General features: G+C 52.7%; 4 protein-coding genes across 4 annotated transcripts; 3 read left to right on the top strand and 1 right to left on the bottom strand.

Moving 5' to 3' along the window:
- Positions 1–1,000: 1,000 nt before the first annotated feature.
- Positions 1,001–3,103, top strand: PG997_007506 (glycosyltransferase family 59 protein; the record flags this gene model as incomplete). Its single annotated transcript, XM_066811821.1, has 4 exons — positions 1,001–1,210; positions 1,278–1,366; positions 1,421–1,857; positions 1,908–3,103. 4 exons carry the CDS (start codon positions 1,001–1,003, stop codon positions 3,101–3,103), a joined length of 1,932 nt encoding a protein of 643 aa, XP_066667163.1.
- Positions 3,104–4,602: 1,499 nt separating this feature from the next.
- Positions 4,603–5,085, top strand: PG997_007505 (uncharacterized protein; the record flags this gene model as incomplete). Its single annotated transcript, XM_066811820.1, has 1 exon — positions 4,603–5,085. The coding sequence occupies one exon, from the start codon at positions 4,603–4,605 to the stop codon at positions 5,083–5,085; it is 483 nt and encodes a 160-aa protein (XP_066667162.1).
- A 1,435-nt stretch (positions 5,086–6,520) lies between these two features.
- On the top strand, positions 6,521–7,300 carry PG997_007504 (uncharacterized protein; the record flags this gene model as incomplete). The annotated part of the gene is made up of 2 exons (XM_066811819.1): positions 6,521–6,561; positions 6,730–7,300. 2 exons carry the CDS (start codon positions 6,521–6,523, stop codon positions 7,298–7,300), a joined length of 612 nt encoding a protein of 203 aa, XP_066667161.1.
- Positions 7,301–7,949: 649 nt separating this feature from the next.
- PG997_007503 (uncharacterized protein) lies at positions 7,950–11,105 on the bottom strand (the record flags this gene model as incomplete). Its single annotated transcript, XM_066811818.1, has 15 exons — positions 7,950–8,300; positions 8,417–8,577; positions 8,696–8,891; positions 8,955–9,009; positions 9,092–9,356; positions 9,424–9,541; positions 9,600–9,717; positions 9,780–9,907; positions 9,978–10,045; positions 10,137–10,276; positions 10,347–10,416; positions 10,510–10,615; positions 10,689–10,773; positions 10,830–10,974; positions 11,051–11,105. 15 exons carry the CDS (start codon positions 11,103–11,105, stop codon positions 7,950–7,952), a joined length of 2,061 nt encoding a protein of 686 aa, XP_066667160.1.
- Positions 11,106–13,843: the final 2,738 nt, after the last annotated feature.

The raw sequence follows: 13,843 nt of genomic DNA, 5'->3' as shown, positions 1-13,843 counted from the left end.
ATAAGGTCCGATGAATGGAATGCAGTCAAAAAGCTTAGGGCGTCCTGGGCGTTTGCGTTGCCGTGGGGGATTTAAGCTCCAAACGGCCTAGCCGCAGGGGTCCAAGGTACAGTGCGCCAGTGCCAGAGTGCGGCTTAACATACTTAGGTACCTGGCAGGCGCCCTGGACTGCAATCATCACATTTCAGCCTTGGCTCTGTATCCCCCAGCTCTTGTCACACCTGTGGCAAATTCTTGCATCTATTCATGGCAGTAGTGCATGCAACCTGATGCAATTGATGCTAAGGAGGCATGCCAGGATCCGGTGACAGTCAGTCAAGCGGTTCCTCTTCTCAGTAACTAAACGTCAGAAAGAGCCAACTAGAGAGTAGGTAGATAACCTAGAATTGAACAGCTGAACTCATCACAGCATATATGTGAGCCTACATACCGATAGATCAGTAAGTATAATGTAAACAGCTTGTCCACTTGAAACTATGATACAAATCCTTGTAACGTAGCACCTACGAGAAAAGAGAGGATATTGCGGGGGATGTGAAGCTGGATTTACGAACTAGCATCTACGGATGGTGCTACCTACTGCACATATGAAGCTAAAGAACGTCGATCCGTACCTACACTTCGTAAGATTTTCCAAGGCATGGGCTATCTTGATTACAAGCCCCAATCTCATCAGTCTTCAAAGTCTTGGCCGTTAAATCCAAGATACACCCTTGCGAGGTGTCCGGAGTTGATACCGGTGACCAGTCTAGGTAAGCACGCGGGGATTGACCAAAAAGCTACAGTGTGTCAATGCTCACCAAGCTCCGGCCCCACACTGACTGTCCTTTCAGCTCCGACCTGGATCTGGATCTCTGCTGCCACATCGCAACTTCATCTGCATCTGGATGAGACCGACAGGCAACACACTGCCAGCAGCACACCACACTCTTTTGTTTCCTTTGATGCTGCACCTACACACCGTAAGGCCATGAATTAAAATCCACGAGACTTCCGCACCATGGAGCTTCTGACCGAGGCCCTGGACCTGGTCTTGAGCCAGAAATTCCTCCTCCTTGCCAGCTCCGGCGTGGTCGCTGTCGCACTGGGGAGGCTTTGCGAGCTCAACGCCAACGTTCTCGTCAAATTTGGTCTCTTCAACTCGATCCTTGTATCGTTTGCGTTCATTTGGCTCAGTTACGTCAATGCATCTGTCCCGTCGCCGTACTTGGTAAGTTGACGCTTGCTGTCAGTCACCACTGATTTCAATGAGCGCGGGACTGATTAGGGGTAAAAAGGACGAGTTCTTCCACATCCCGCAAACCCAGGTCTACTGCCAAGGCAAATACTTACAATGGGACGACAAGATCACTACTCCTCCCGGACTGTAAGTACATCCAATTATTTTTGACTTTAACGCCTATTTACTAACATTTCCCAGGTATCTTGCTGCCATAGCATGGGCGCGCCTAGTGGGCAAGACTGATTGCTCCGCCCAGACCCTGCGCCAGTTCAACGTTGTTGCCATATTCTGGACCTCGCTTTTCGCGACCTTCTGCCATTCTACTTGCAAGGGAGGCATACGATCGTCTGCCCTTAAGTCCAACTTTGCATTGCACTCCGGTCTCAACATCGCCCTATTCCCTGTTTTGTTCTTCTTCTCGGGGTTGTTCTACACCGATGTCCTCTCGACGTGCATCGTTCTTGCGGCGTACTCCAACCACTCGGCGAGAGTATCCTCCAAATCCGGCCCCCCTGATTTTCTCAATGACCTTTACACGATCGCGCTGGGTGTATGCGCGCTGTGCATGCGACAGACCAATGTCTTCTGGGTCGTCGTGTACATGGGTGGGATAGAGGCCGTCGCAGCTCTCAAAGGTCTCAACCACGAGCCTGCCGATGCTCCTTTCACTGCGACACACTCGCAGATCCAGCTCTTCCCCCAAAGTATACGCCGGGCCATGTTTACGATCCATCTGTGGGCGGTGCAGAGCCCGAGTTCTTCCCTTGGCGATATACACAGGGCGAAGTGTATGACCCCCCGGTGGGCGATGCCTGGCCGGGCGACTTGGTTTTGTGTGTCCTCAGTCTTGCCTGCGCGGCATGGTGGAATCTTTCTACCATGCTGCGACGAATCTATCCCCACATCATAACGCTGTCTCTTTTCGTAGCGTTTGTTGTCTGGAACAGGGGCGTCGTGCTGGGCGATAAATCGAATCACGTCGCTACTCTGCACGCGGCTCAGATGCTCTACATTTGGCCCCTGTTTGCCTTCTTCTCAGCGCCGTTGTTCCTCCCGCAAGTTATACGATGTCTCGACGCTGCTTGTCATCTTGTTGCCAAATCGTCAGCATCTGGTGGCTTTCATCTGGGGTCCAGCCGCCATTCGGAGAAGAAAGAGGCTGCCTTGAAGGTGTTCAATGCCATATTCTCCAATGGTCCGCTACTATCGGCGCTGGTGGTGGCTGCATGTCTGGTGGTCGGGTTGGCGATTGTTCACTTCAACACCATAATCCATCCCTTCACCCTCGCCGACAATCGACATTACATGTTCTACGTCTTCCGGTATTCTATACTTCGGGGAAGTGTCGTTCGGCATGCGCTTGTGCCCGTGTACGTCTTCTGTGGCTGGCTCTCCTGGTCGGCCTTGTACGACTGCAAAGGCCCCAAGCCTGCATCCAACGTTCCCCGCATCACCATTTCTGCGGAAGACAAAGCCGAATCCTTTGCAGACCGTTTTGCGAGCTTGAATGATGAAGTCTCTCAATCGCCTTCGACATCCAACGTCATTATTCTCTTGTTGACGACGGCTATGTCGCTCATGACGGCCCCGCTGGTGGAACCCCGGTATTTCATCCTGCCGTGGGTGTTTTGGAGACTTCTGGTTCCTGCGTGGTCGATGGATGATCTTTTCGGAACACAGCAGACGGCGACAGGCAAGCCATCGTCCATCTTGCTAGTACGGGTTTTCAATCGCTATGATATCAGGCTGGTGCTGGAATCAATCTGGTTCCTGCTCATCAACGTCGCGACCATGTACATCTTCCTTACGAGACCTTTCTACTGGAAAGCCGAGAACGGGACTCTTCTAGACGGCGGAAATGTGCAGCGGTTCATGTGGTGATTGTATAGGTACATCTACATAGTTAATAACATGACGCGTCAGTCGCCAGAAGCTCATTTTCTTTTCTCATTTCATTGTTAAGGGGTTGTCAGGGGCAAACCCCATCCGCTCAACCGTGGAGTGTAAAGCCACATATGTACAGGCTGGGAGCTGTGGCGCACCGTGGGGATCAGATCAGCCAGCGCCCAGCCATCCGATGTTCCCGGTTCTTTCCAGGCGCTCATCTACCGAAAGGCGGGAGTCAGGTCACAGTGTGTACCAGCTGACGTTTTCTTATTAGTAGTGGGAAATCGATGCATCGTACGATCTGTCAGAATCCCCCACAAGAAGGCCAAGCTCCCCGCAAAGAGACTTTCCGAGCGCGGTTGTGGACGCTTGGCTGGATCAAAGAGCGAGCGAAACAGAGCGAGACTTCCAGAACTGCGACAGGCAGAGGGCGATCCCGACAATGGCCGATAGAGGGGTATGCGTAGTGCGTCTTCTAGTGTTCTAGCGCTGTCTTTGCTCACCAACTGTTTTCCCTTGATTGGCCGAACCAGGCTAGCCAGCTGGACGGGCGCCCTCATGCTCTCATGCAAAAACCGCTGCGACTTGCATGTGCGATGACCGCCCACCGCCCACCCGAGCGCTTGCTCGCTTGCATTTGCGTATTGTGTGTGTGCAACCAAGCAACCCACCAACCCTCCCTCTCTGCATTGCACCACACCCACGACAAACCGACGTAACCGTTTAGTTAGGGGGGCTCTCTTCCTTGCCGGCCCTTGAAAATCAAATCAAATCAAATCAAATCAGATAACCCGCTGCGAAAATCAGCGTCGTACGATGATAACCTGACTCCCTAATTCCTTCGACGCCCACCACCCTCCTGCTTGCTGTGTGCCTTATCGTCTCGGTCTGCCCGCAAACGCAACCATATAATCGATTCCCCGCGAAACCCACTATAGTTCGATCATACTTCGGTCTCTTTCGGTTGTAACATCGAACAAAAAGGAACACCCAACTTGTCGGATCGATCGAAGCGAAGCTTTCTGGGTTGGTCAGTAAAAGGTGTACGGTTACCGGTTGAAGGGAACCAACCAAAGCCAGCCGAGAGAAAAACAGCTGCTTTGCGCATCACGATCAATCACACGAGCGAGTCCAAGCCAACCGACGTCCCGACAGCCACCAACCCTTGGTAAAGCCTCGGGTCCAGGGTACACACCACCCCCACGGACACACGAGTCGGAAATCAAACGTGCATCACAACATCCCTCATTCAACCCAGCTCTACATATATCAGAGACAGACAAACACGACGATTTGAGACACACAAAGTCCCATCGCAATCAATAGGGCTTATCGGCTTCAGCTAACTAGTACCACCCACAAACAACTAGCCCTCGGTGGAGGAACTGCGCAATCAGCGGTCGGGAGTGTTACCACCACACCTGCCACCGCTTCGAAACAACCTACCTTCTCGACGCAGCACTCGGCTGCCGGCATTGTCCAAACCACCCAAGATGCCATCTTCACAACGGCCCTTCTTCCTCTCCTCCTTCCTCGCCGCCTTCCGACCCCAGGCGCCCCCCTCCGCCTCCGCCCTCTCGTCCCAGTCCAAGACCCACACACATGCCCAGTCCAGCAGCTCCTCCGGCTCCGCACCGGGGGCCGCCCGCGGCATCGCCTCGTCAACGCCCGTGCCAACCTCCTCGGCCGCCTCGACAACGACGACGGGTGCCGGCGGCGTCATGAACCAGCTCAACCCCATCCACTCGCCCCGCGCCGGCGGCCACGGCGTGCCCATACCCGCGACGTCGCCCGGGAGCCGAGGACAGCGGCGCGGCAGCGACAGCTCGAGCGAGGGGTTCCGCGATGCGCGGGGCGCGGACAAGTGGTATATTGGCGGCCGGACGGCGGGCGGCGAGGAAAAGTTCTTCAAGCTGGGCGTCGTGAAGCGGGTGCGGAGTAATGATCGACTCAGCCTGGACCGGCTGAGTCTATGATGATGATGAACAACGAGGGGACTCGCAGTATTCCTGACGGAGAGAAAGGAAGAAAACAGATAAGGCATCCGAAGAAACCTAAGTGGATGGGCTATCAATCGCATCGAGCAGGCATAGAGAGAGAGAGAGAGAGAGAGAGAAAAGCATTTCTTACCATTACAGAGAGAGGAAATTGGCAGCAGCGCAGCTTGCACATGGGAGAAGAAGACATCACACAACTCCACTCCAGAGATGTTGCATATTTACCGGAGGAAGCAAATGATACAAAGAGACCATGACAAAAACAAACATATAGGGTGCGGCCCACGACTTGCTGCTACTCCCCTCACGGCGTTTTTTTTTTTTTTTGTTGTTTCTTCTTCCCCATGGGTTGGGTGTTGAGATATCGAGGAAAGGCTTTCGTTATCTGCCTGCCTCTCTTCTGCTTTCTGTCCCTTGCGGCGTTCTATGGCATCAAGCAACCCGTTCTCTGGGTTCCCGAGCGACAGGCGGCTCTGTGGGGTCGGCGTTACCCCCCAAACGGCCTTTGGGTTTTCTACTTACTATATGGTCAAAGACTCTACATATATACATTTACCAATAAAAGCAATTATTTTGGGTTCATGGCTTCTCTTGATGCGGGGGTGTTATTCTTGTTGGGACTGGGCAGGACTTGGGGGTGGCTACGCTGGAAGCTGGCGTCATCTTTCTCTTTTGGTCGACCTGCTCGTGTTGGTGCCAGTATCGAAGCTTTCCCCAAACGGCAGCACCTGCGTGAGGCCCAGGCTCGCATGCGGTGTTTTTGCCTGGTCGCCCCCTCTGAAGAACAGGGTCGCGTAAGAGCGAGGCACACGCTTCACATGCTCAGTGTCGACTCCGAAGCCCGTATTCATTGCCCGGCAAGAGAGGAGAGAGCAAAGTATCCCCATCACTTGACGTCCGGCTCCCCGGATTTACGAGCGCACGGTGACGTCGTGGGGAGATGGGACATTGATTGAGCTTGATCGAGCAGGAATACGGGGTCCATGGGATAAGCTCACTCCACGCGTTGAAGACGTTCGGAACACCATACAAGTCGCAGCCACACGGTGGAAGGCGCGCGCATGTGGCGATCAGGCGTCGGCACAGATGGTGAGCGGAGGCGTGGAGGGGTGATATCATCAATCGTCTCACTTCTTGAATCACGTACCTTGGGGGCATACCAGGCTTGAGGTCGTAGCCTCTGAGCAGTTTTGAGCAGACTGAAGAACCATGCTAAATCTAAACCAAGTTGGTCACCATAGTTTCTCGAATGATTGCTTCCCTGGCACAGCATACCGGGCCGGGGATATCGCGAAATTTCCTCCTACTCATGGGTAAAAACGACGGAGGCCTGCGTATAAAAGCTGCCCTCGCTCGATCGCTCTCTCTTCTCGTGTCGCAATCTACCATACCAACCTCTCTCAGCTAACACAAGATGGTCAACTTCAATCTTCTATCATGGTTGGGCGCCTGGAGGTAAGCGGATTCCATTTACAGACTTCAATTTTCTTTATATTAGTTAACGTCGCCCCCGTTTCAACTACACATCGTCCAGCTTTGTCCCTCGCCACTGCTCTGTCATCTCGAACGATAATATGCAATAGCACATGGCGTAGCACATTCATTTTTAACATCCACTCACAGCCTTACCCCCAACAGCACCGGTGATGCCGCCGCCGCCGCCGCGCCTGTCTCGAGATGCTACGGACTCGGGTCCAACCACAAGATCACCATATCGGTCCCGCGCACGCGCCTCTTCGACCGGAGCTACAACACGCAGGTCCCCGTCTGGGCGGGCAGCCGCCACATCATGTCGCCCCAAGACAGCATCTTCGCCGTGCTGTTCTACAAGAGCGACAAGGGCCCCCGCAACCAGACCACCAGCGTCATCGTCCCCTACCTCCCCGGCACCAGCAACAGCACCGGCGACGACTTGGACGGGTACGTCGACTTCGAGTTCGGGATCACGTACGGCAGGACGAATCCCGGAACCAACATGCCGCTGTCGATCGAGCTCATTTCGTCCGAGGACCCATGGCACCGGCTCCCGCGCCTGGATTTCGATACGTATTTCGACTACGGGTTCCTGCCCAACCGCGGGCCTGGGGGGCGGAAAAAGGCCGCGGGAGGTGGTATATGGTGTCCTGAGAGTCCCAAGGACGCCATGACGGCTTACGTATTGCGCACGGAAAGGAAATATGGGGTTTTGATATAAAAGGGGCTTGTGAGATCCTGGGACTGGCTGCGTTTTGTGGTGTCCTGGAATTCCACCATCACAGACTCGGGTGTTCTCTAGGGTCTGTCTGCAAGCTCACCTTGGTATGTTAATAATACAAGGAATTGTTAAACCACGTCTACGCCCTCGTCCATTCATGGAGCACACATGGTCAGAAGCTTCGCCATCACGCATCTATCCCATCACCACGTCGGTCATTGCGCCCAGGATTGTCCCTTTGGTCCACTTTTGCGTCGACATGTTTTGACTACAAGGGCCTGGTGAATGTATCTTGGTGGCACATGGAGCCTGTGGCAGGTTTCGCGTGGGTCGCCCTCACTTCCCCCTGCGGCGTCATATCTTGCTTTCCCACTGCAGGCACATGGGGGTAGGTGCTGGTTATGCCGATGCTGGTTGGTGAACATAATCATTTTTGTTATTCAATCTACCCTATCGTTTCTTTCTTTTTCCTTTCTATCTCGTTTTTCTCCTGTCTTCTTCCCCTTCTTCCAGATTCGACATCGAACCACCCCGGAAAAAGCGAGAGACTCGAAAATCAGAATTCATCCTCCGATACACCTGCCGTAGTCAATGTTGCTTCCTGATTAGGCATGGACTGACAGGCAATGAAGAATCCCCCAGCTGCCACTTACTGGAGCAGCTGGTACTGCAACACAATTACCTTTCTATTGCTCTGCTTGACATCTTTTTCCAGGGTAAGGATGGGACTCTTGGGATCATCGTCCAGGCTAAAAACATTGTCTCTTACGAGGTATCCATCCCCCGCCGCCAGAAACCAATCGGACTGCCCTTTAGCAGTCGGGTAGAAATGCACTGTGACCTGTGCATCTGTTGCTATCGGCTGGTCCCGTCTGTCGGCTCCGTCGGCGTCCATGAACTTCACGAACCCTCCTGATGGCGTAGTAAGCGCATTGTGCGGCTTCGGGAAGGTGGACCCGACAAGGTTGTGCAGAAAGCGGGCTCGAGGAATCGCCTTTGCCTGTGAGCTTGTACAGCACTCCGTATTTCGCCTGTCCAAGTTTATCACACACGGGTTACTTATTTGAACCAAGAATGCGCGGCGCAAATTGGACTCGTTTTGAACGAGAAACTCACCTCGTACACGTCTTTGCCATCGTCTGTCTTCAGGCCGAGACGGTCGTAGCCGCGATACTTGAAGTTCCAGAAACCCACATCGCCTACTTCGCTCGCCTCGGTCAACGTCAAGTTGTTCTTGAGGCCTTCCTGGCCGTAGGAGCCCGAGGACCAGGCACTCGCTATTAGGGGTCAGTGCCGAGCTTATATCCATTACGACGGCCTGGGATAGGGAAGCGTGAAAAAAAGACACATTGGGGTGAATGGAATGGAAAGCATGACGAGCCAATGGCTACGTACCGACTGACATCACCCTGGCTGGTAGCAGCGACAAGTTCAGGTCTAATGGTCGCCGCACATTGTCGGCAAGTCTCAGACGGAACTGTACCGGGGGATTGTAGTTCTTGTCGGGATCCCAGTCCTTGATTCGGCTTTTCAAGTTCTGATTCCCAGGGAACTTGGCAAGCATGTCGATCATGTGGTACACACCGTCTTGCTGCAAGGATGATCTAGGTTAGGGATATCCCTGACGTGGAATTTAACTGTTGTTGTCACTTACCTTTGTTGTTCGCCAGTTGTAGAAAGAGGCCACGGTCGGACACCAGGCAGAGGGGCTATTCAAGTCCTGTATCAGTTTCCGAGATGACAGGCAAAGCCGCGACGTTCCTTAACAGATGGTAATCTTGGATAACTCACTTGTTGCACAGGAGAGAGTCGCCACCGTTTGCCTCCCAGCATAGAGACCGCGCCAGGGAGTTGGCGGTCTGGGTCTTGTCGTCGGCAGAGCCAGATCCCGTCTTCGCACTGGCCGATCCCTCCGTGAAGGATGCCTTGAACGAGGCAGATGCCCCTGCTTTCATGGACTGTTTGGCCTCCTCCGTATCGGACTGTATCGTCTTGGTCATCTCATCCGAGGAATACAGCCGTCCGCCCAGTTGGGCTCTGGTCGTGAAGAATTCTCCTAGACCACCATGTCGTGTCAGCATGTACACACACCACTAAAGCGCGCTTTCACGGGAGCATCGCACCATAGGTTTCGAGGAAGGCCGTCAGAGTCTCATTGTCCTTGAGATTTGCCAGTGCATCGATGCACTGGGGCGTCATTTCCAAATTGTACTCGTCTAGGTTCAGAGTGACACGAGGGAACTGGCAGTCAAGGTCAGCCTCTGGCAACCCATCGTTCGGAGCATGGGCCGCTGCTCACCGAGTACTGAATGTGCAGATTCTGGGACGACTTCATTGTCGTTTCGGAAGAGCCGCCACTGGAGCTGTTTCCGTAGCCCGCCGAGGCCTCAAACTCCATGCCGAAGGCGCCTCCGCTCCTGTCGATGGCAGATCAGTCAGTGAGTATTCGATGACAGCAAGGCTTGGAATAACCACGAACACTGCGGCCTCAATGTCCAATTGAGAGAAAGATGATTTGGCCATGGATGATTGAAATTCATTGTTGGTCTCGAATACGGACACGTCGGAGCGGTCGTCTACGATGAAGTCGGGGATATGGAGGGTCAACTGAGTATCGTTAGCTGACGCGTCCCGAAGCATTGGGTAGTTGTTGGTAAAAGGCCCGGGCAAGACCTACGTCCACATCGGCACCCGGGTCGTTACTGAGTTCGTACGCGGGTATGTTCCTCGCCTTGAAACGAAAGGCTATCGTGATAGGTGCCCGGTTAGCTCTAGTACTGGACCACTCGATGCTGTTTATCGTGTGGATCGTGTGATTGTGGGAGGGAATCCTCACCGGGGAGTTTGGCCCTGTCTATGCCTCTGATCGGGACCTTGCCGTCTTCACTACTCCCCCGGATGATCGTGAGACCGTAGAAAAGCGAGTTGTTATGGGCCACTATGACCCACTCCTTCTCTCTCAAGTCTGCTGGGTACCTGGTATGTGAAGAAGCCTTTAGTGAACTACAAGTATTCAAAGTGGGCAGGAGGCAGTCTAAGTACTTACTTCCGGTCTCCATCAAACGCATCAGCTTTCCAGTTAAAGTTGTCGAACTTCGAGTCGTTATCTCCTTTGTCTGGATTAGTGTTTGGTGGAGGTACCGGGTCCTACATCACAAGTTAGCAATTGTGGTTTTGTTGGGTTTGGTTTTCTTCTTCCCCTTCCGTACTTAACGGATATCCCGGGTCCCAATCCGGAGGCTTGATGCTGCCATAGGTACGCTTGGTTGCCTTCTTAAGAAAAACATCGAGTATCTGGCCCGACGTCGGCTTCACCTAGAAACGGACGTTGTAAGCATGTTTGGGGAACCTTCCGGATAAATCCCGAAGTAGGGCGTGGATGTCGTACCTCAACAATACTCTCCAGGTACTCCTTGACAGTCCAGGTATCGTCCACGATGGCTCCATCTTTATTGCAGAAGTGCAAGAGTGCGCTAGATGAAAAGTGTCAGGGGTATATCTTCGAGCGGAGTGGATGAGCAATTCTTACTATTCCCTCTGGGCCCTGACGTTGGTCATGATCTTGTGAAGGTTGGCTAGATCGCCATTGTCGATGCTCGTTTTGGGCACCTTGAAGAAGAAGGCATCTTTGGTGGTGTCGGCTTCGCTGTCATACACCCGAACTCGTACCGTAGCTTGGCCTTGGTCAGTACAATGCGTGTATGGGTGTTTCGAAGAGTAACGACCTCGGCGGCGTTCAGAACAACTTACTGTCGGTGTTGACGACCGGCGTGGGACCATCTTCCCCAACAACCGGTTTAGACATCGGAGCGACTTGTGGTGTCTTGTGTTAGGGTGTGGGATGTAAGTGGGTGGGCTTGCGCTGAAAATCAAGCCCACTAGTTTGTATGAAGTAGCAAGGGAGTGATCGAAGAGGATGAGAACTGGCGATGTATTAAAAGGGGCACACAGAGACACTTCGACAAGAACACGCGTCCATTAATCTTACGGGCCGAGGACTGTGTTTATATCTACTATTCTGGCTTCTTTTTTAAAGCCCAGTAGTTCCGTGATATGGCATGAGTCTATACAGGTTGTGATTCTAGGTCAAGCGTGTCAACCTACCGTAACTGGACCGGCCATTGGTTTCGTCAATCTTCTCATGCCGTTGTCCACAGCATTTTAGCGGGTATGCGCATCTTGCCTCGGCTGTCACTTACAAGCCCGTTTGCACTCGCATAGGTACACGAGGGTAAACGTCTGTCCATCTGGGGCAATGTCTGACAATCGCGGGTAAGGAACCCTGAGCGGACACCATGTAACACGTCGGAGTCGCTGCGGAGTTGAGTATGGACAGTCGAAACTGCTGATAGAATTGACTTTTGCTCCCGCTTTTACCGCCTGAACGTTATAATAAACAAACTGGCTTAAATTATTAATATACGGACGGCATTCGGTTTGAATCGTAGCCTCTAAAGGCACGGCTATCAATGACAATGATGTCATATTCTATGGTTTTACACATAGAGCAGGTGTAACCAGAAAGACGGACTTGATGATACTAAGTCCACCGAGCCTGCATATGGGACGTCGTACCGATCTACTCCAGTGCTCCTCTTTCATTCGACGACTGCATTTCGAAGAAGGCAGGAACACGCGTGTGTAATCATCCTGCCCTACAGATCACCTAGGCAGTGGTACTCTCATGCGGGATACACAACATTTGTTGTGCTCAAGTATGGAGGAATTTGTCACTCTAGAGACTAACATGCCATCAATAGCCTTGTTCACTGCCGTTATAGCACAACCACACAGGTAGACCCGCACCGTTACTACCATAGAACCAACGTTCATTACATCCAGCAGCTTAGTTACGCCATCCTGATGTGCTATTTCTGTCAAGCGTTGACCACACTGTAATACTACTGCAGGCAGCTGAAACACGACTTGCTGTATGTGACCTCAGGAGAGAGCAGTGCACTCTTGCTGGGTCACTCAAAATATAGGATGGTGTCCTGGATATCACACAGGCATCAGTTCAACCACCTTTGCTGAGACTCTATGTTTTCTCCAAGCAATAATCCTTCCGGCTTCGGCAGGCATCGAAAGAACGGGTTCACATGTGGGTGAGCCATGGTTTTACGAGGCCACCGATGCTGGCCGAACCGGGTGCCGATTGCTCAACATCGCCCAGACACACACCCCTTTCGGCCCCCTCACCACGTCAGCCATTGCGCCCAAGATTACCCCTTTGGCTCCATTTGCGACGCTATGGTATGGCTACACGAGCCCTCCTGATGAAAGTATCTTGGTGCCACGCGATCATGCGCATCTTCGGGGCAGAAAGGAATACCAGCGTAACCAGTTGCCAAATCAAGAAGGCAGTGATGGTGGAGGCCAGAGACCAATTGGGATTTCGGAAAGTGCCTGGATCATATGCGTTAGAGACTAGGGCCGTCGGCCTTGGAATGTAATGTTCTGCAATCCCTCTGGCTCGAAATTCGGTCTATTGGCTCACACTGGCTGCGATACGGGAAATGCTATCGTACACATCAAGTGGGATATCCCTCTGATGGCGACAACGCTTCTCACCACGTTATGTCATCTTATACGGATCAACGAATATATAGTGTTATAGTATACTGTATATCGCATTTAATATAATGCTTATTAGATGTGATGTGATGCCTAATTAAACAAAAAAGATTGTCGATTATTTGCGGATTTGAAGTATCATACCAAAGACAGTGTTGTCGCCTTTAACGGGATAGCTGCTTGCCGACTGGAGTAGCTGCCAGATTCGTTCCAATCGCCATATTGAAATCCGATTTCTAATTTCTGTTTTGCTGGTCTCTCAACTTCCGGCATGAACCGAAAAGGGGCAAAAGCAATGCAGTTCGGTACCTCGACGCGTTGGCAATCGGCCTTCAGGGGTCCTCCCGCTGAGATTTAGTGGGGTTCCACAGCCACTTAGGGGTTTGGACGCGTTCCTACTTCTCTGAACCGCGTCGCATCTCGGACTTTCGTACCAGAATTGAGTTGGGCTCTCTTCACTCGTTACTTGCGTCCAGGCACGACCAATACTTGACAATTCTGGAAAATAAGGAAGGCTTCAATCGACCGTAAAGCTTTACCATCCCGGAGTTGGAGCAGCGCCGCACTATCACCCCCAAGGACCGCCAGGACACCGAGACCAAAACGACACCAGTCGCATAACGGAGCTTTACTATAAACTAGGTCAATTGGATCCCGCTAGGCAATTTCCTATCGATCTTGACCATATTCTAGTCAAAGCTGCGATTCGCGATCCTGTAATCGCCCTTGAGGTGGGCAATGCAATCCAGAGCCGGTACGCCTCTGCCCCGGGAGACCCCAAGATCCGCAGTTGAGGCCATTGGGTCTGTCAGTGGGAGCAGCAGCAAGTAGGGTCCCCATTTTCCCGGTGCCAGCTGCATCAAAGTCATCTTCAGTTGCAACAGTTGCCCCAATTTCGGTCGCACCAGCCACGTCGGGCCAGAAGCGTGCAGCGCCAGGCGGCTCTTCTGTGCCACCACCACCAGCCCG

The sequence above is a fragment of the Apiospora hydei genome (genome assembly GCF_038363865.1).
Source record: "Apiospora hydei strain CBS 114990 chromosome Unknown utg000006l_segment0_segment0, whole genome shotgun sequence".
Classification (NCBI taxonomy): Eukaryota; Fungi; Ascomycota; class Sordariomycetes; order Amphisphaeriales; family Apiosporaceae; genus Apiospora; species Apiospora hydei.
This window is presented reverse-complemented; position numbering and strand designations above follow the sequence as displayed.